The sequence below is a fragment of the Leuciscus leuciscus genome, assembly GCF_965113295.1.
Source record: "Leuciscus leuciscus genome assembly, chromosome: 14".
NCBI classification, from domain to species: Eukaryota; Metazoa; Chordata; class Actinopteri; order Cypriniformes; family Leuciscidae; genus Leuciscus; species Leuciscus leuciscus.
Genome location: NC_138738.1, coordinates 26,816,199 through 26,837,043, shown reverse-complemented (window position 1 = coordinate 26,837,043; position 20,845 = coordinate 26,816,199). Strand labels below are relative to the sequence as shown.

The window sequence follows — 20,845 nt, the reverse complement described above, 5'->3', positions numbered from 1 at the left end:
CAATGCTGTAAGAGGCAAATAAATGTGCTTGTAACCACACCACAGCTTATCTTCATAACATTAAAAATGAATCTCATATCTTCATGAGTTTTAAATTATCCTGGAATTCTGCAAAACCTCCAAAATATCCAGCCAAGTGCAAATCCAACATCATTTTCTGAAACACTTCTGCCTCAGCGAAGACGAAAGAATAAATTGAAGAATTGCATAAAATAAAATTATTAGAAAAGATGGGGAAAACACTAACTTTGTAATACCTTATGTAAGTTTCCTTGGGAGTCTCCTAGAAAGGCAATAGTATGTTCCTCCCTTACACTCACAGCCACAGCAGTGAGCCGGACAGTTGGGCTGTCAAATATAGGCTCAGCTTCCACAAGCACCCGGCTTGCCATTGGACTAGGGGTATGATCAGAGCCACATGGGTAAGCATCCAAAGTGTTCTGTAGGGAGATAAAAGTCAACAAGTAAAAAAAAATAAAACAAAGTGTTAGAGTTACAGACCAATGTTTCTTGTCAAATACATTTTAAGGTATAAATTCAGCATAAAAACAAAGTTTTGAAACTTGCTGCAGTGGTATAAGACAAGTACAGACCATTTGTTACTTTTTAAATCTAAAAGTTTTTTGTTTTTTTTAAGAAATTGATCATTTTATTTAACAAGAATGCATTAAATTGATCAAAAATGTCAGTAGAGACAATTATAATTCAAAGAGTTCTATTTTTTTTTTAAAAACGTTGTTCTTCAAACTTTGTTCTTCGGAGAATCCTGAAGAAAAGACACTAATCACAGTCTCCACACTTTTCCACATAAAAAAAAAAAAAAAGGTTTCCTGAGAACCAAATCAACATTAGAATGATTTCTTTATGTAAAACTGAAGATTGATTAATGACTGCTTAAAATGTATCTTTGCCACCACAATATTTTATATTGTATATTTAAATATATTAAAACAGAAAACTGATTTAAATTGTGACAATTTCACAATATTATTTATTTTTTTCTATATTTTAAACTTTTAAATTGTAGTGTGCAAGTAAACAACTGTTATACCCCCTTAAACTTCCTATAGACCAGTTTAAAATATTTATATATGGCCACACAACTGGGGTGGTGGAATGTGATGTCATAGAATGGTGCCACAACGTAATGACAGCAATTGACACCTCTCGCGGTTCAAACAAACAGGGCTGGAAGCTGGTTATTTTAGTCAATAAAGTATTAAATATGGATTATTTTTCTTACACGAACGCATCACTTCACTTCATTTCAGATGGCCTTTATTAACCCCCTGAGCCGCGTGGACCACTTTAATCATGAATGGATGCGCTTCCAAAGACATACAGCCATTCACTCCCATTATAAAGCTTGGAAGAGCCAGGACATTTTTTAATAAAACTCGATTGTATTCGTCTGAAAGAAGAATGTCATATACACCTAGGATGGCTTCAGGGTGAGTAAATCATGGGCTAATTTTCATTTTTGGGTGAACTAACCATTTAACATCCAGGCTATTTTTCACCAGATAACTTTAAGCGTTTATACATGGTATTTAGTTTCATTTTAGTGTATCACAAGTGGTCAGGCAAGACACAGCACCTCGTAGTAAAATGTTTTGTCTGAAAAATTGATATTGGGGAGGGTAGGGGCACTAATTTTAAGATATTTTACAGATATTTATATGCATTTTATGCAAGTAGTCTGCTAAACTGTTATAAAAATCTTGGTTGTACATTACAAGCTATCAGAATTTCATCTTACTTTTGGCCATGTAAATAACAGCAACTGCACTTTTGGGCTTCTGAATAAAATTGAGGTGTTTTTTCCTCCTCCAAGTGTGAGCTCCATATTCTCTCACTATATCATGCTATATGGGCCATAAAAGCCTGATGTATCAAAATATGATACTCAACAACAACAAAAAGGCAGACTTTTAGATTTTTTTTATTAATTATCCATGACCTACAATAACTATTTTGTCAAGAACTACAGGTTGTCTGAATTGTTTTAATACGTTAGGCTTTACAGTGTTTTATGTTTATGGCCAATTTTTTTGGTCTACAGTAGCTCTAAAAAAATACTTTTAAGTTTGTCCGAGTGGATCTTAGAAGCTATTCACACCTGTTTCCTGAGGCATAAACTTACTGGTTTCCTGTTTTCAAACTCACCGCTGGAAGATTGGCACAGTTTGATTTGACTTCATACTCAATGTATGCAGCCTCATGTCCATCTGCACGGCCCATTTCAGTGTAGCACAGATCTCTTGTAGCATCGATACGCTTATCCACTTCCTCAAGTGAAAACACACATACTGCAGACTCTTCATTGGGTCGACTGGAGGAGGCGAATTGGCTCGAAAACACCCCCAAAAGGACCTCTTGTTCTGAAGCAGCTATGCTTTTTATTCCCATAGTCTTACCTAACTTTGGCAGGCCTACATGTAGAGCTTGTAGGAGGTTATAATTCTTTCCTCTAGCTGAACGGCAACTTAACGGAACTTCTACGTATGAATAATACGCAACATCATCCAAACACATACGAGAAACATATGTGCGATATTCTCTCGACTGCGATTTTAAGTCTCTCCGATAGAACATGAAGTAGACATACGAGCGATGGGTAAATGATGTTACAAAATGGTGGTCATACTCAGAAAGCCTCCCAGCCACCGCTAACTTTGAAGTTTCTTCATATGAGAAAACAGGCTCCGTAACTAAGTTTCGGGTAGATATTGGAGGTTGGCTGTTGGTATAACCACGTCCCACAAACAGCACTGGCTGTTGTTTCCCACGCCCTCTTGTGAGTGCCACAAGCCCTACAGTAGAGACATTGGGGTCATTAGCCGCAACGTATTGCGTATCCACAGGCCTCTCTGCAGAGAAAAGCACTTTCCCCACTGCATCCAAACTTCGTTTCTGACATATTCCTTGATAAACACTTCCACAACTGATGAGCTCCTGATTGTAAGGATCCACAAGTAGTAGCTTGTTGTGGTTATTGGTCCATTTTGCCTGTGGGCAGTTTGATTCACTAATTGGTGGCAGGCAGTCACGGCTGTCTATCACAGGTCCTGTCTCTTCCTCTGCCTCAAGCTGAAGTTCGGACGAAAGCTGGTAAAGCCGATCACGGGCGCCTAAATAGACCCGACCCAATGTAGGGTCAGGATGCAAAGCTAGGTGCTCAAAGTAGGTGTCATTGCGCAAGAAAGTGGGGTGATGGCTGGAAGAAGCAGAGCTCTGAGTGACCACGCAGCTACATAGTATGGAGAAAAGAGAAGAGAACACACACACCATCCCAGGTGGCATGTCAACTATTCTGAGGACAAAGAAAGAGAGAGAGGATGAGAGAAAAAAAGTTTTAAAAAAATCATCAATAAAAAAATTTGATTAAAAAAAAGATGACATGAAAATTACATTATAACAATCCCAATCTTTCAAAAAAACCTAGAGATATACAAGGATCCTTTAAACAGCTTAATGTCATCATGAAATGGAAGTTATTGGTATCTTCTTCTCAATGATGTATATACGAGTGAAACGACATCTCGAACAAGAACAAAATGGGACTTGATTTTGTTGGATTGTTTGATCATTGGATTGTTGTCGTTTGCAATTGTTGTGATCTCATATAATGACAGGTTAATACGACATCAGTAGGGTTGGGCATTGAGAACCGGATCCATTTTGTTCCCAATTTCCAAGAACTGAGGATTTGATAAAATGCACATTTCGATTCCGCTTATCGATTCCCATTCAAGAGCAAGATGATTAACAAGACGAGAACTTAATTCGGCACTCACACGCTGCTTTCTGTGCTGCACATACATCCAAAGCGCAAACACCGCCACTCATATATAGTGTGCGAATACTTGCGTTTTCTAACACTTGAACGGACAAATACACAAAACAATTATGAAAAAATATTCCCATAAACACAGACGGTTTTGTCTTAAGTGAACGTAAACAGTTGAGAAAGAAAACGTGTATCGGAATATTAAATCGATGCATTAGGTCTTAAAGTGACAGCAGCATAATATACCTGCTGCTGTCTGTCATAAATCTTAAAACAAAGAACAAAAGACAAAGAAAATCACTCACTGATCTTGACTGAATAACTTTTTCAATTTTTTTAATAAAAAGAAAACTATGCAGCGCTCTTTTACAGTTGTTTACATTTGATTTCAATTTCTGTACCTGAAATTTGTTCAGTAGTATTTATTTGTGCTATTGCTAATTTGTTCTTATTTTATTACTGACTGTTTACTAGTCTTTAATAATGTTTGAAATTTATATTAGTAAAATCTAGTTGTTTTTGCTGTGGTATTTTTGTTAAAAACATAGGCAAAATTTCCTTGTGTAAGTGTCCGGTAGGCTGCTGATTTTTATTCATGGTATTCAGCTGTAACAGAATGTTTTGTAAAAAGACAGAATAAATATGTTTGATATCTGAATGTTTTACTTTTTTTTACCTTATTGAAATGAGTCAATAAGAATTGGAATCGATAAGCGGAATCAGAAATGATAAAATTCAAATGATACCCAACCCGAGTCAGAGAAGAAAAAAGATGTCAAGGGAAGGGAAGTTATTTTGATTAAAGATTACAACAAATTAATTAAAATAATAATAATGACATGCACAAACATTGTTTATAATAAATACTGAAATATTACATAAAAAATGGCATGGTATGATATGTGAGAGAGAGAAAAAAAGAGAAACAGTTGATAAAAGTTCTTACCAGGATTTGATCTGCAGGTTCGACATGCATACAGAAAACACAATCAAACATACGTCCCCATCAGCTAAACCTAGGATACACATAAAAAGACAGAATTTTGTTTAAAAATGACAAAAACATGAACATTTACAGTACTTTAAAAAGAAGTGTATGCATTTGGTAGGAGCATGTTCAGGAGGTTTAAAAATGTGGAATAATTACAAAATGTCACAACCAAGAGTGACTGGTAATACTTGGCTCTTGCTACATTTCTGCAACAGGCTGACCAATCAAATTTAATCTGCTCACTCATTTTCTGTGACATTCACTACAAAGTGAATAGTGAAAAAGTGAATTGCAGAAATACAAAAGAAACAGCACAATTTATCTGTCAAGCATGTACGGTTTATCTAATCACAAACAGATCTGTAAATTGCCTAGTGTAAAATGACAAAGCAATTAGAAGATAATTAAAATATAATAAAATTTTATATATTTAGTTAAAAATTGTATAGGTCTATTATATGTCAGTTATAAAAGAGACTATATGCAACAACTAATATAATGGTATTCTTTATATTAAATTAAATTAATTTACAATTCCTTTGAAATTCAGACTTCAAATTCGCATGGAATTTATATTTAACCCACAATCCTCTTCATCTCAGGCTTTAGATGAGTAAACACCATTTAGACTAATTCCAACATAACATGTAGTTAAGAAAAGCAGCATTTACTTAAATATTTTGCTACAAAAAGGGAACTTCTGGGCAGGGACTTTGTAAACTATAACTATTCCTTTAACTAAAGATGCATTAAAGGTGTATACCTCCAACAAACACAGTTTAATTATTGCTTCAAAGATTAGAAATGTGTGGGGCAGTTTTAGCTGATCTGATCCATTAAACAAACATTTGACATTAAGTGGCAGGTGGATATAAAAAAAATATGATGCCACAATAATAAACCTGCAGTACCTTATTCAAATAGTGGCACAGCAGCCTCTAGTTTGCATGAATAAAAGTCTTTGAAGACTCAATTCAATGTGCAACTGAATAGAGCATTACTGTGCTGAATGAATCCTCATGGACTGTTCATTCACTGTCTGAGGAAAGAGTAGCCTAAACACAACATGTCTAAACCTGAGAAAAGGGTATCTTAAGGAAATATCAGCTAGACTCTTCAGAGATAATTTGAGGACAACTATAATAGTTATATCCCTTCCTGTCAGCTGAACATTCCTTAAAAGTCAACATTAAATTTTTGTTCCAAAATGTGACATATTCAAAATAGGGCTGCTCACTGCTCCGATTGATCAGCTACCGATAGATATCGGCCGATAATCGCTTCTAATGATTGGATCAGAGATCTTTTAATTTGCTGATCTCATATAAATATATATATATATATACACCCTAAGTTACTTGTGTTTTTGCTCCACCAATGGAAATAGTTCAGAAGAAAATCAATGCATGATCAACCGCAAGACATCTGCACTAATACACATACTGAAAGTGTGTCGGAGTGATACAAACAGTGAAAAGTCCCAGTGCTGTTGGAGTGGATATCAGCACTCTTGGCTACTTTAAGGCTTGGCGAATCAAATTTGAGGACTGAAACTATCTCTTGTTATAAGAGGTATTAAAATGTAGTAGCAAAGTAAATAAATTCCATATAGGTTTTCATTTTCACTCTAAGGAGACAAAGAACACAATGCGGAAAGAGAACAGCCCAGTCATCTAATACCAAAAGTGATTCAAACACACAAATGATTTGTTCCTCTGGCTATAAACATGCACACACTTGCCCGACAGGCCTCTAGGGTTACATATACACAAGTCCTTCAACCAAAACCTCAGTCCAATAACATTGATGCCTGTCCTAAACCCTAAAAACAACTACTTTAAGACTTCATTAAGAGTTTAGGTGTGGTTACAGCAATTTCAGATTTAAAAATGTTTTTATTTTTATTTATTTAATCAATTCATTAAATGTTTGGATTAATAAACTGTTAAAATTAAATACAAATGTATCCTAATACAGATAATGTTTTGTGTAAGCATCCTAATGTTTACTAAGCCTACATTATTTTAGTCAAAATAACTAGCTATGTTATTCAGTTAACTGAGGCAGTAAGCAGAGATTTTCCCTATAACCTGTTATGACAGGGTTCCTGAAGCTTAAATAAAAGCTCAAAAACTTTACAAGCTTAAATAATATAGTGTCATCTGAAGAAGGCCGGTCAAGAAATTGGTAATAATATTGGCTATAAAAATCCTGAACTATTGTCACTTTCGGCATTACATTAACAGAAATGTATGTAGGCCTATATACGCTTTACTTACATCTCACAGATGGGGTGGAAAAGTAGAAGACACTTCACACACATGGTTATCTAAATAGGGACATTCCATAGACTTCTATTGTTTTTATATACAGCTGGTTATAAATACTAATCGAACCCTAGCCCACATCTTAAGCAGAAATGCTTAAGTTCTATCTCACTTTTTCTAGCTAGTTTAGCTCACTTCTGAGTACAAATTACACACACACACACACAAAGTGCTCCTTGACTAGCTAAATATTAACATAGACAAAAGCCAGACCATGCATGCACCTTTGAACCTGAAACACCCAATCTCTGCCTAATGATGTTATATCATTATATTATATTACATTATATTTATTTATATTACATATAAATAAACATGTCCATGTCAAAACTATAAACAAAACTGTTGTAAGGCTTTAGAAGACTTGGAAGTTAAACTTGTAATGCACAGGTTTTATGGACTACTTTTATGAAGCATTTTGGAGCTTTACAGACATGGTCACTGTGTGTGTACAGAAAAGAGAGCATAAATATTGTTCAAGACTCCACTTTTGCATTTCACAGATCATATAGGATTAAATCAAAATTATTCAAGTCTCTCCACAGAGACATAACTCCAGTTTTGGGGAAACTTTGATTATGTTGAACTCTATCCACAAGCTTTGCTAACTTAAATCCTGCAAATTATTTATTCAAACTGATAGTCTCCTTTTACAAGCTTGGGGCCTGGTTTCACAGACAAGGCTTAGATTAAGCCAGGATTAGGCCTTAGTTGAATTAGGACATTTAAGTAGCTATTTTAAACGTGACTTGCTGGTGTGTCTTGAGACAAAACATTGGCAGTTTTGGCACTGATATATTTTTAAGTTACTTCCAGATAGGACAGCTCAAACATTCATTTTAGTCTGGGAATAAGCTTAATTGTCTATGAAAACAGGGCATGGATGTAAAGCTAAATTTAGCCCAACTGAAAGCCTGATAAGACAATAACCCCTTTCACACAGCCTTTACTGATAAATTGATAAACTATGGTTAAGATATCATGTGTGAAAATATAGTGGTAAATCAATTCTGGCAATTTTCCAGTATGAGAATTTGTAACACTACCAGTAGTCACCGGTATGATGCTGTGAACAAAGTATATGATTACCAGTACGTACAAGGTCAGAACCCACAGAAGTCCACTCAGGAGATCATATGAGAATAAAAGCCTAAATTCAATACATTCATTATATAAAGCGATCGAGTCTCTTCAGAATATTTTTGGACTAAATCACTCAATTCATATGGATTCTTTTTACAATCTCTTTATGACCAATTAGAAGCAACAAAGTGGCACTTGCATGGACTGTCAATGGAGGGACAGAAATCTCTCAGATTTCATTTAAAATATCTTAATTTGTGTTTCAAAGATGAACGAAAGTCTTACGAACGTTTGGAACGACATGAGGGTGAGTAATTAATTTTTAAAAAATCATTTTTGGGTGAACTAACCTTTTAAATCTTCAAGACTCACAACTGCATATTTGGTGAACCAGTGAACAGAATCGCACTGGACAGATATTTTGTCATGTTGTTGTGCACAACTATGTAACAGACTGTATATTGTTTCACTACATTTTAGGATATCCAGCGGTCATAAATGGCAGAAAGGGGAATTATGTGGTCTGAGATAGAAACTAAACTTTTATCAAAAGGTCAAGAATTTACAACAGTTGTACACACCTCAGATTTGGAGAGGTTCAGAAGAGGGGAGATCATGGGAAGAGGAAGAGGATAAAGCACAACAACAACCCACAACACAATAGACAAAAAGCACACTCATTATAGAGATGAATGAACATTAAAATGTGGGGACAAGGACAAAAGAGTTGGGGCATCCCTCATAGGACAAATGGTTCAACGTGACAAGACAATAAACCGTTTGTAAATCATATTGAATAATTGGGTCAGATTTGAGAATGAAGTGAGAACAACACTCAAAACAGCCACAAAAAAAATTGATTGGTTTTGCATATATCTAGGGTTGGGTACCGAACTCTGTACTTTTAAGGGATTAAAAGTTAAATCAATCAGTACATTAAATCAATAAGCACATTACATCAATCAGTGCCAAATTTCAGTCCCTGAGAACGCATCTGGCACGAGAGTAATACTATTTAAACACAAATCCTGCATGTTCTGCGTGTCTCAGTGTGAATTAATGGCGCAGACGCACAGTTTCATTTACCACACATACACGCGCTGTTTTCAGCAATATCAACACTAATATTAATAAACTATCAAAACTTTATTTATTTTTTAAATAATTAAAAATTCTTTTCAGCTGGGCAGCATGTTGTTTGACAAAAAGTTGTTTAATTTCATATGATCCATTTAATTGATTTTTTATGTCTTAATTTGATTACCAGAAAATACACAACACAGAATTTGTGGAAAACAAAACATTTCATAAAAGTGAAAAAAAAAAAAAAAAAAAAAAAGTTTTTTATTTATTTAAGTAGCTAGTAGCCTACTATTTACAGGTAAATATTACAGTATACATTACTGTTTTAATATTACATTACTGGTACCGGTTAAAATGTGAACGGTACCCTACTCTACACATATCACATATCACATATTATAGAGATTTACGAATAAATGTCTTTGGTGCCAAAATAGCTCATCACTGTCTAATCTTTAAAGATTAACTCCCATGTCTCCTTATCATAAGAGAGATATACCAAACAACTATCATGAACACACTCAGCTATTGATCAAATATATTCACAAATACCAACAAATAGTCATTTTAACATTTCAGTGATATTGATATATAATTAGGAAAAACAACTAAAGGCATTTAAAGGCTTAGTTCACCCAAAAATGTATGTATAATGTAAAAATGTATACCCTAGGTGTATGACTTTCTTATTTCATCCAAACACAATCAGGTATAGTTATCTTCCAAGCTTTATAATGAGAGTGAATAGTACCCTAGATTTTGAAGCCCTAAAAAATTATCCACACGGCTCTAAATAAATATATATTATAATTAGTTATAAATACATACATTTATAACTTTATAAACTAGAATCACTGGCTTCCAGTAATGGCCGTACACAAGTCGAGTTCTGGCTGAAGAGTGACCTCTAAGTATGACATAGGATGTAGGCGTAGCATGATCTCAGGTGAGAGTTGAGGGCTAGGCAACAAACTATATGTTAGCTCCTCTAACATTTAATTAAAAAAAAAAAAAAATCCCGACCCCTGCACTAGACAAACTATATCCAGAAAAATCTTAAACATTGTTAGGAATGCTTTACCTGAATTTTTGTATTAATAATTTTATAGTCCATAGTCCAAGTGACTAATTTACCTGTAGGCCTATGTGTTCAACGTATTGCAAAATTTCACTCGACACTTCCTCAATTTCCGATGCCAGGGAGCACCATAGCTGAATACTTCAAGGTTTTGCAATTGCAATGAATAAAGTCAGAATTTGCTACCAATAAGGAACAACATCCAGAAGATTCTTTAAACTTTGTTTGTGTTGGTCATGTTGTCCAGACATGCTTGGACTCTGATTATTGTGCTTGATTGTGGCGCACTCTATTTACCCGTGGCACACCCAAAGCCTTGTTCCTGGCTATGCTCCTGCTTTTATGATGGTTTTTGTAGCTTGACAATCCCCAGTCACTGTATATGGGTGAAAAAAGGGTGAGGAAATTATGAAAGAATTCACATTGAGTGAACTATTCCTTTAAGCTTATCTTCCCTAATCTCTTCATAAGAATTTAATGGGATCATAATCCAAAGTAAAGGGCGAATATAGGTAAAGTGGGACAACTTGTAAAGCTTAATTTTTTATGATTGTGCATATTCTTCCATTACTAAAAATCAACAATGTAATGTGTGATGATGACAGTGCTGCTTTTTAAAAAATATAATTCAACTGGTTATCAATGACAAATTATTACAAAGCACTCCAACTGGTGTCTCTAACTCTATCTTCATAGTATAGGTAAGTATGGTTTTTCTCCATGCAGCTCAGCAACAGCAGAGAAGCATTTTCCTTAGTTTATGCCAGTCACTATGGCACTATGGTATGTTTGATGACATAATCGAATACTATGGATAATGAGCAGTGGACAAATGAGACAAAAACTGTTTATTTATAAAACTAAAAACAGCCTTTGACTAAAAAGAGATCCAAACTGTGCAGCATGAAGGAAGCATTATGGTTTGAGGCCAGACAGGCCCTGAGGAAATTATAGACTCAACCAAGAATTCCACAATGTACCAAAGTATTTGAGAATATAAGGCCATCTAAGAGGATCTTGTATAAACACTCAAACAAGTCCACAAAAGAATGTCTAAAGCAACATGAAATGGAGCGTTATGAAAGGGCAGAGGCAAAGCACACTTCTGAAATTTCTATAAATTCTGTACATTTCGGCCTACACAGTCTGCAGGTTTGTGTTAGATGCAACAAATGTACTATCCTTATCTAACAGCTATGTCCCTAGAAAAAAGTGTGTGTGTGTGTGTGTGGGAAGGGGGTGGTTAGTTCCCACTAATTCAGTGGGGGTGTGGGACAGAGGGGTAGTTACCAGGACAACCACAGACCCACCAGAGCTTTCAAAAAAAGAGGCAAAGGGGTTGCCAAGGGACTCAACTAACTGTAGGGAGTTCTTCACACGTATCCCCAAATGTATGCTTGCTTACACAATCAGTGTGTGTTAACTCTATTCTACTTTAGATACACGTTTATTAAAGAATGCATCTTTTACAGCTTTTGCTTCCACAGCATCAAAAAGAGACTATTGTAGTATGGACCTTCATACCCACACAAACAAAAACACATTTCATATCTGTTATAATAAATACCCAAGAGAATTCTTGCACTTTCAAAAAAGATCGAGAAATGTCTTGCTATAGAAGAGCTGCAACAGGGAGTAAAAAGGAGAGAGATCTTTATTAAAGCCTTAAAAAAGGCAAGAAGGTCTGGTCCAACATTCATGTTCTCTTCACCATGGCAACTCCTTTTCCCAGGATAGAGACAATCTCAAGGGTAGGAATGTTTATGAGTGTCCCAGGAAGAGTTTTAAGGAGTTATGTGTGACAGCATCAGTGGGACAAAAGTACAGGAAAGAAACAGAACATACTGTATAAAAGATATATGCTTTTTTAACTAACAATTAACTATTGGTTTAGAGTTATGTTCATCTTTCTTAATTACTGCTATTACAAGTGGCGTATCTGAATTGTGTAATTATTAAACTACTGTGAGGTTTACACATGATTTTTGTCCCTATACTGTACGTACTGAGAAAAAGGGTACAATGTAAAAGAAAAATATTGATAAAATAATAACGGTTTAATTTTGTTTACCACCGTCTCATTTCAATAAGAGTTTCTCCCTATAAACGATTCTGGATAAATTGAGAATCACGATTTTGTTGTTTAAAATAGATATGATTCTCCCACAATTCTGAATAGACAACTAAACAAAACAACATAATTTACTAGAGATTCTGACAAAAAGTTACTTGCTGCAGTCTATTTAAAAAATATTTAATTAATTAGATTTTTAAAGAGTAGGCAAAATTAGCTGGACACAATGATGGACACTTTACTATCCCATGAGGCCACGGGAGAGGATTTATGAATGGAAGTAAAGCGACGTATCTGACGCTGGTAGGTTGCTTGATAATGACAACATGGCGAATGTAGTACGTCCAGATAACATTCACACACACACACACACACACACACTATAGAACGTACCTTTTTAACGGTCGTGAAGTAATTACAAAATAACAAAAATAAGTAGGCCTACCTGCTAAAGAGTATGCTATTTCAGATGCAGCCTTGACTTCTTTCAAAACTGGATGAATCAGCGTTTTTGAATCAAATACATTTCTTTAACAGTCTTTTTTCGCCACCTATTTCTACACCTACAACCACAATTACAATGTAATTGATACAATCTTTATTTGAAGCGTCATGTTACTTTCAAAGGGTAATTTACTCTTTTGATCGCTACCATAGACAGTATTTATACTCCGAACTATAAACTTTTATCCCAGTACTTCTGTGATAATTAGAATAATTGTAAGACAGAAATAATGATAGGCCTACTGTGTGGTTGAAAAGAATGTTTGTGAAGCTAATTCAGCGGCAGCGCCAACGCAGATCTGAATGTTCACTGTGATCGCACCAGATAAAGGTTTAATAAACGTAGCTGGATCGTTGTCACTTAGGCATAAGATCGCTGGGTGTTTGAATAAAGATCGCGATCTTTTAACGATTAATCGTGATTAGTCTAACTTGAATATATACTGAATAGATAATTATTCTAAATTAATCTGCTAACTGTCAAGTAGAAATGCATTACCGGTATATATGCAGATTAATATCTACATACACTCTATTCAGGTTTTTATTAAAATAGGTTACTCATGCACACCTTACAGTCTTCAGCATGTCCATGCACTCATTCACATATTCAACAGTTACTCACTCACCCCTCCCCTCCATCTGCAACTCTCCCTCTTTCTCCAGTTCCTCTCTTATTCACTGACCTTTTAAATCTCCACTCCAACAAAAGAGACAAAGGGAGCTGGACAGCTTTCTCTCTTTCCCCCCAGCTGAGGGGGAACAAACACACACATACACAAGACTACAGCCCGTCATTCCACAGGGGCACAGGCCTAATGCAGACGTACTATATCTCTTGTTTTCTTCATCATCTCTATTATTATCTCAGTTATTATTAGGAGTCCAACCAGGGCTGCTTCTGACTGTTTTGGCTCCTTAGGCAAGATCCCTATTATTGGCATAAGATAAATAAAAAAAAATAAAAAAAAAACACAATTCTAAAATAAGCTGTTATACAACATAATACGTCAACATGCTTTTTTAAAACACTTAGCTAGTCCAAATCCAAGTCTATTTTAAACTGTTAGTTAACCCAAAAATGTGTTTGAAATACATGTATTTTATGCTAAGTAGGCTATACTACAAATACATTTACATATTTATGTACAGCCGTGGTCAGAATTAATGGCCCCCTGGTAAATATGATCTGCATTGTTTATCCTTTTAATCTTTCATTAAAAATGTTAACAAAAATCTAACCTTTCATTGAAGTAAGATAATTGAAAGAGTAAAAAAAAAAAAAATCACATTATGAAATAAATGTTTTTCTCCAAAACATGTTTATTTACAATTTTTGGCACCATTTAATTAAATACTTTTTGCAATCTCCTTTAGCCAAGATAACAGCTCTGAATTTTCTCCTATAATGCCTGATGAGTTTGGAGAACACCTGACAAGAGATCAGAGACCATTCCTCCATACAGAATCTCTCCAGATCCTTCAGATTCCCAGATTCCTATGTATCTGAACAAGATGTCCAGGACCTCCAGCAGATAAATATGCCCACAACCTTTAAGATCCAATGGTATATTAAATTGTACACATGAGGTACTTTTTATCCTTGTGTGCACCAAACCCAAAGCTCTTTTTTTAGTTTCATCTGACCACAGAACCCTGTGCCGTTTGAAGTTACAGTCGTGTCTGATAACTGAATATGCTGGAGTGTGTTTTTGGATGAGCGAGGAGGATTTTTCTTGAAACCCCATTTGGGGATGTAGGGGTTGTTTGATAATTTTTTTGGTAGGCTTCTGACCCCCAAGACTAAAATAATCTCTGCAATTCTCCATCTGTGATCCTTGAAGAGTCTTTGGCCACTCAAACTCTCCTCCTCACCGTGCATTAAGACAATATAGACACACGTCCTCTTCCTGGCAGATTCGTAACATCTTTAGTTGATTGGAACTTCTTAATTATTGCCCTGATGGTCAAAATGGGGATTTTCAATTCTTTAGCAATTTTTTTACAGCCACTTTCTATTTTGTGATGCTCAACAATCTTTTGATGCACATATAACTATATTCTTTGGTTTCACTCATTGTGATGGATGATTAAGGGAATTTGGCCTTTGTGTTTCCTCATATTTAAACTCCTGTGAAACAAGAAGTCATAGCTAGACAATGTCATGTTCCTAGTCACCTGGTGTGCTAAAATATAGGCCTAATGGGAATATACTTCAGAGATATTTTACTCGTAAAAAATTCTAGGGGTGCCAATAATTGTGGCTAACGTGATTTGGAGAAAAACATTTATTTCATAATGTGTATTTTAGTGTATTCCTAATACACTCCAATGCACCTACTGTAATACACTTTTCCCATGTCTGCTGGCTTTATTTCTTCAACAGCTTCAAGTTTAACGCACTTAACGCAATCATGTTCTATACATTTTCATGTTTATTTTCAAGCACCGCTTCCTACGCCTATATTGATACTTTTCTCTGTGATTCACAGTCTTTAAATACATATCATTTGTGTTGTCACTGATGGAAAAATCTGTTTTCTTGTAACAGTAAAGGAAGAACACAAAGTAACCCCAGTTTTGCATGGTGATTATCTGTGTTGTGGGCTTGTGGCGCAACTGGTAAAACGAGTGAGCTTGTGTGGCATCGACCCGGGTTCAAGGAGGTTCCTATACAATGCTAAGATATACAATATACTGTATGTGTACAATAAAACATTTCGGAAAAAATAACATTACGATGTCCAGAAATCAATTTCAATAGTACATTGGGTTAAATTTGCCATTTAATGAGATCTACTAATATATTTTGTCAGTGCTGAGAATTTTCACGTGAATAAACCCAAATGCTAGATCGGCAAATGTAGCTTGTGTACCTTCATAGTCTAGTGGTAGAATTTTTGCCAAGCGTGTCAGGGGTTCTGGGTTCTAATCCACACTCGTATAGTTTTTTTTTTAGTTTTTTGATCAAAACCGAATATGTTTATCAGTGGTTGTATATCAAGAAGGGACACGTTTGTGTGCATTATTTTATTTGACAAACGAATGAAATGAATACCCTGCTAGTTAACTGGAGATGTTTTATTTATTTGTATTAGGTACATCCGTGCCACGGGTTGTTTTAAAAAGCGGTGGGGACAATATCGACCCTGGCGAAAACCCATATTGCTCTGCGACGTGTCAACGATGGCCGCTTTGGACAGGTGGTATTTATAGAATAGGGGGCGGGATGCTTTACATTCTAGAGAGCATTTGATTGGATAGAAGATATGATGAGAAGCTGAAGTACACGGTGAGTCATTAAAATCCATGATCCATTTTAGCGGAAGAGAGGGACTGTACGTTTTGAATGCTTATATCTCCTAAATGCGAATTTTGTCATTGTTTTGGAACACACCAACTTATTCATAACCTTAAGCCTAACATATTCATACTAAAAGCTAAAAAAATACAATTTTGATTTCAGGGGGCATTTAAGATGTGCTATTATTTATAAATATTACTTTATTATATCCATTAGCACACTTCAAGTTTACTTGAAATGCTATTGCAATGTGTTAAAGTTAAAAGTGTGTTAACAGTATAAGATAAATGTATATTCAACACTCTTACAGTGTAGAATTGCAATGTCACCTAAATACATTTGAAGTTTACGCTGAGTGAATTCTGCATTTCAAAACTTAAATACAAGAGTATATATTTAAAGTGTACTTAAGTATACTTGGAATAATCATACTTTAGTACAAACAAGTATATTAAATACTTCATATAACTTCAGCACTGCTTTTGGACAACTAAAATGCATTTATTACTAAATTAGTTGTTCCAATTTAACAGACTTTAAGTATACCAATTTATATTGGGCCACAAACACTTTTAGTTATACTAAAGTAGGCTACATACAAATAAATTGTGATTAAGTATACCTTTTTTTACTAGGGCATACATGGACAGACGGCTAAATAAATGGGCTGGCTCCCACAAAATGATTGTCATGTAGAAGTTGTATCAAAAGCTGTTTGATTGGCTAAACAAAGAATCTGACTGGACTGTGGCCTCTTTTTATTTTACTGTTTACAAAGCCTTGAGCTGCAACAGAGATCGTCGTTATATCTCTTCAGTGATATCTTAGTAGGATAAATTAAATTCTACAAAGACTTGGGAACCCAAACAATAATTAACATTTGGCCAGAACATCCTAGTAACCAACTACAGTATAGACCTTAGTCAGGTTAGACACCATATTAAATTTAACGTGGATGAAAACGAGGCAACGTCTTTACAATGGCAAGCACTGTATAAAAGGTCCTAAATCGTGCTATATTCACAACTCACAAAAATGTTTTATGGAGTTTTTGTATACTGAAAGTTTTTTTTTTTTTTGGAAAGACCTTTCATCAGCTGAACAATGTATGTTGTTAAACAACAGTACAATCCACTGAACGCACTTATATCCTCACAGCCTCGTTTTGTATTCCTTTCTAAACATAGGCTAAATATGGCGCTACCCTGATTAAGATCTATAACACCCTGATAAATACTTAGAAGCCAGAACACCCTGATAAATGCATAGCAACTATTTAGAACACCCTGGCAACCAAAATAGTAAAATACTCCAGGCATATTCTGCATGTTCCAATCCAATCTGACTTCTGACCTATAATGCTGCCTGAATCATAATCATACTGTTCGTTCGTTGGCCAGAGGAGAATGTTTTTTTCTCCATTCTGTCACCTGATTGAGTTTTGGTTCCTTGCCACTGTCACCTTTTTCGCCTTTGTCGCCATTAGCTTTTGGCTTGCTTAGTTGGGGACATTTAATTTAAAATGCCTGCATTGACACCATTATATGAGAACTGAACTGAGCTGGACGATAACATCACGATTTTCTCCAGAGAGGCTATATATATATATATATATATATATATATATATATATATATATATATATATATATATATATATATATATATAAATGAACTAAATTAATAACTTTTATTTTTACAATAAAAATGAAACATCACTGAACTTAAGTTGGACTGTGGTGCTATTTTCTTCTGGAAACAAACTTTGTTGCATTATTTTCCTGTTATCTCTGTTAAGCTGCTTTGAAACAATCTGTATTGTAAAAAGCGCTATATAAATAAAGGTGACTTGACTTGACTTGACTTAAGGGTGAATAATTATGAGTAACTGAAAATTGAAAATGAGTAATTGAAAGAATTTTCATTTTTAGGTGAATTAGCCTATCCTTTAACTCACGCAACACCGGAAATTCTGTCATTATTTCATATTATCATTATTAACTATTCACAGAATTTTTACATAATTGCCCATCCCAATAAGCAATAAACAAAACAATGAAGAAACATTGGAGTCTGTTTACACCTGTGTGTAGCACTATCTACATCTTCAGACCAGCTGAGATTAATGTTAATGTCAAGTCAAGTGTAAAGAGTACATAGTCTACCACCAAATAATTTAGCAATAGCAAATAGGTCCAGACACTGGACACGAAAATAACTCCAAAATTCACCATTAGTGTGAATAAGATGCGAATGCATTGTTTGATAAAAAAACAATTATTGGTATATGCCTCATATTAAACTCAAGTCACAAATAACTACATTTGAATGACATAATAAATTACATTTATTTCATGTTATACATACTTTTATGATCTCATTTCACTTCTTCATTTACATAGCATATTAGCCTATGTATCAGAACAACTCTCATCAAAATTGCATCTTCAATCAAGGATGTCTCCCAACTTAAAATTCACCTGTTTCTACTCTGCAGTTTAGAACATGGTATATCTGTGCTAATATGTTAAATTCATGAACTCCCTTAAATCTATTTCGGGAAGAGGACAACATACAATACTTTTCATCCACGATTTGTGTAATCAGAAGTTAAATCATCAACGATTTAAAGTCCTTGAAGAGTCTCATGGGTTTAGTGTCCCAAAGACCATAGTTACTTTCTTTGTTTAAAGCAAGTTCATAATTGGAACGAGTAACTCTAAAACAAATCACCTTCACTTCAACATGAATAACGACACGATGAACACATTTCTACACTACTCTACAGTGTAAAACACATTTACAATATGAATAAGTCTGTTTAAGTAAAACCATTTACAGCGCAAACATGTGTAACTTACCTTCTATCCACGTTACTCTACTCTTGAGTTTGAAAAAAAGTTTATCCAACTTGGACGACTTTTAAACAGAGCAAATTCACACGCTGGCCACAATGTCCACTGTGTGATTTACTCGGTTTACGGTAGAAAAAAAAAAATACAAAAAATAAAAATAAAACAACAATACTGATGAATATCACATCCCGATTGTTTTTTTCTGCACGGGTCAGTCGCTTGGTTTGTAGTTAAAATTATCCATTTAAAAATTAGTGCTTTGCAAATTACTGGCCCTTTTCACAGTCGGCATATCGCGCTTCGGCAGCTTTTCAAAGTGAAAAGGTTTCGTTTATAGAAATGAATCACTAGAAGGGAAACTAGCGATAGGCATTGGTTCCAGAAAAGGCGACCCGGAAGTGGTTTCTAATTGGTCAGATACGAGAGTATGTTATTATTTTGGGTTGTAAATTAATTATCAAGTCTGGCCCCGGTGGTCTCCCAAATTTGACTTTAACTTTAAAAGTTGACAACTTTTTCACAAAATTGCTCTTTTATCAACTTTTGAATTGTGTTTTGTTGCGCAGTGTTTTGGATTGACTTTCCAAAAGAAAAGTAAAAACTTTTTTTTTTTTTTTTTTTTACGATGTTGATATAGGCTATATTAATTATTTAAAGAACGCTTATAATTCAGTTGCTTGAAAAACTGCTCTATGGCGTAATACTTATAAGATAATATGATAGGCCAATGTTTTAGCTAGTTAATTTCAGAATTGTATGTAGCCGTATGTAACGTTAACCCTTGTTGTAGAGTAAAACTTTTGATTAAGTGTTGTAATTTTTTTTTACAGAGCTTTATTTACACATTTTGATTTTCAATACGTTGCTATTTAAACTTCCAAATCAGTCCTTATGTAGACTAGCCTCACAGATGACAACATTTTGTAATTGTAGTAGCCTATACTTCTAAAAATCAGTTGCAAATGATTTACAAAATACACACTCATCTTGGGCACCAATACAATTTACAACACCAAGTTTTCCTTTAATGCAGCAATTTCGGGGAACGTGAGTTCCTGAGCATTATGAATGTTGGGATAAAATTAGGAAATAGTGTGTTTTTAGGGCTTAAGGCATACATTTTTTCCCTTTTGATTTACTTTAAATGAATCAATTAACACGTATGATGTAGGACACTTGGAGACCTTATAGACAGTAAGTCTTTTATGATTCTTGTGCACTGTGTAACATTTAAAAAATGTATTATTACCTTTAAAAAATGGTAATGGCAATAGAAAAACAAAGAACATTATTGTCATGTTCTTTTGTTTTTTTGTTAGTTTTTTTTGTTCCTGTTGCTCCAGTGTTTACGTTCACCTATCTTGTTTAGTTCCTCATTTCCCATTGTATTTAATGCCCTCTGTTCCCTTTAAAATGTTCATAGTCTAGTCTTTGATTTGCATGCAAAACTGTTACATTAATTTTTCTCCTATACTCCCACGTTCTGAGTTTTATGATATTCTTTGTTTTTTGTATTGCTTATATCTGCTGCATCAAGATCCATGCACCTTTCCAACTTCCTCTAAGTTTAAACAATACACTCGAATATCCCCATAACTGTCTGTGACATAGCCATGCAGACTTACTAAACCTCATTCTTTGGTTGAAAACACTATTAAATAAAGAGCTGAATTTTAGCGCAGCAATATTTATTTTTAAACAGAACAAACAAGACACTCAGGTAAATGCGGGAACAGAACAACCAACTTAATAGAGAT

General features: G+C 34.7%; 1 protein-coding gene across 1 annotated transcript in view; it reads right to left on the bottom strand.

Annotated features, from left to right (window-relative positions):
- Nucleotides 1-19,461, bottom strand: part of plxnb1b (plexin b1b) — a 52,729-nt gene extending 33,268 nt beyond the window's left edge. The window contains exons 1-4 of the mRNA XM_082136668.1: nt 19,095-19,461; nt 4,737-4,806; nt 2,167-3,313; nt 258-440 (exon numbers count right to left, since the gene is read on the bottom strand). Coding sequence (XP_081992794.1) covers nt 258-440; nt 2,167-3,303 — 1,320 coding nt within the window. The 5' untranslated portion in view covers nt 3,304-3,313; nt 4,737-4,806; nt 19,095-19,461. The remainder of the gene's footprint in view (nt 1-257; nt 441-2,166; nt 3,314-4,736; nt 4,807-19,094) is intronic.
- Between the last annotated feature and the right edge of the window lie 1,384 nt (nt 19,462-20,845).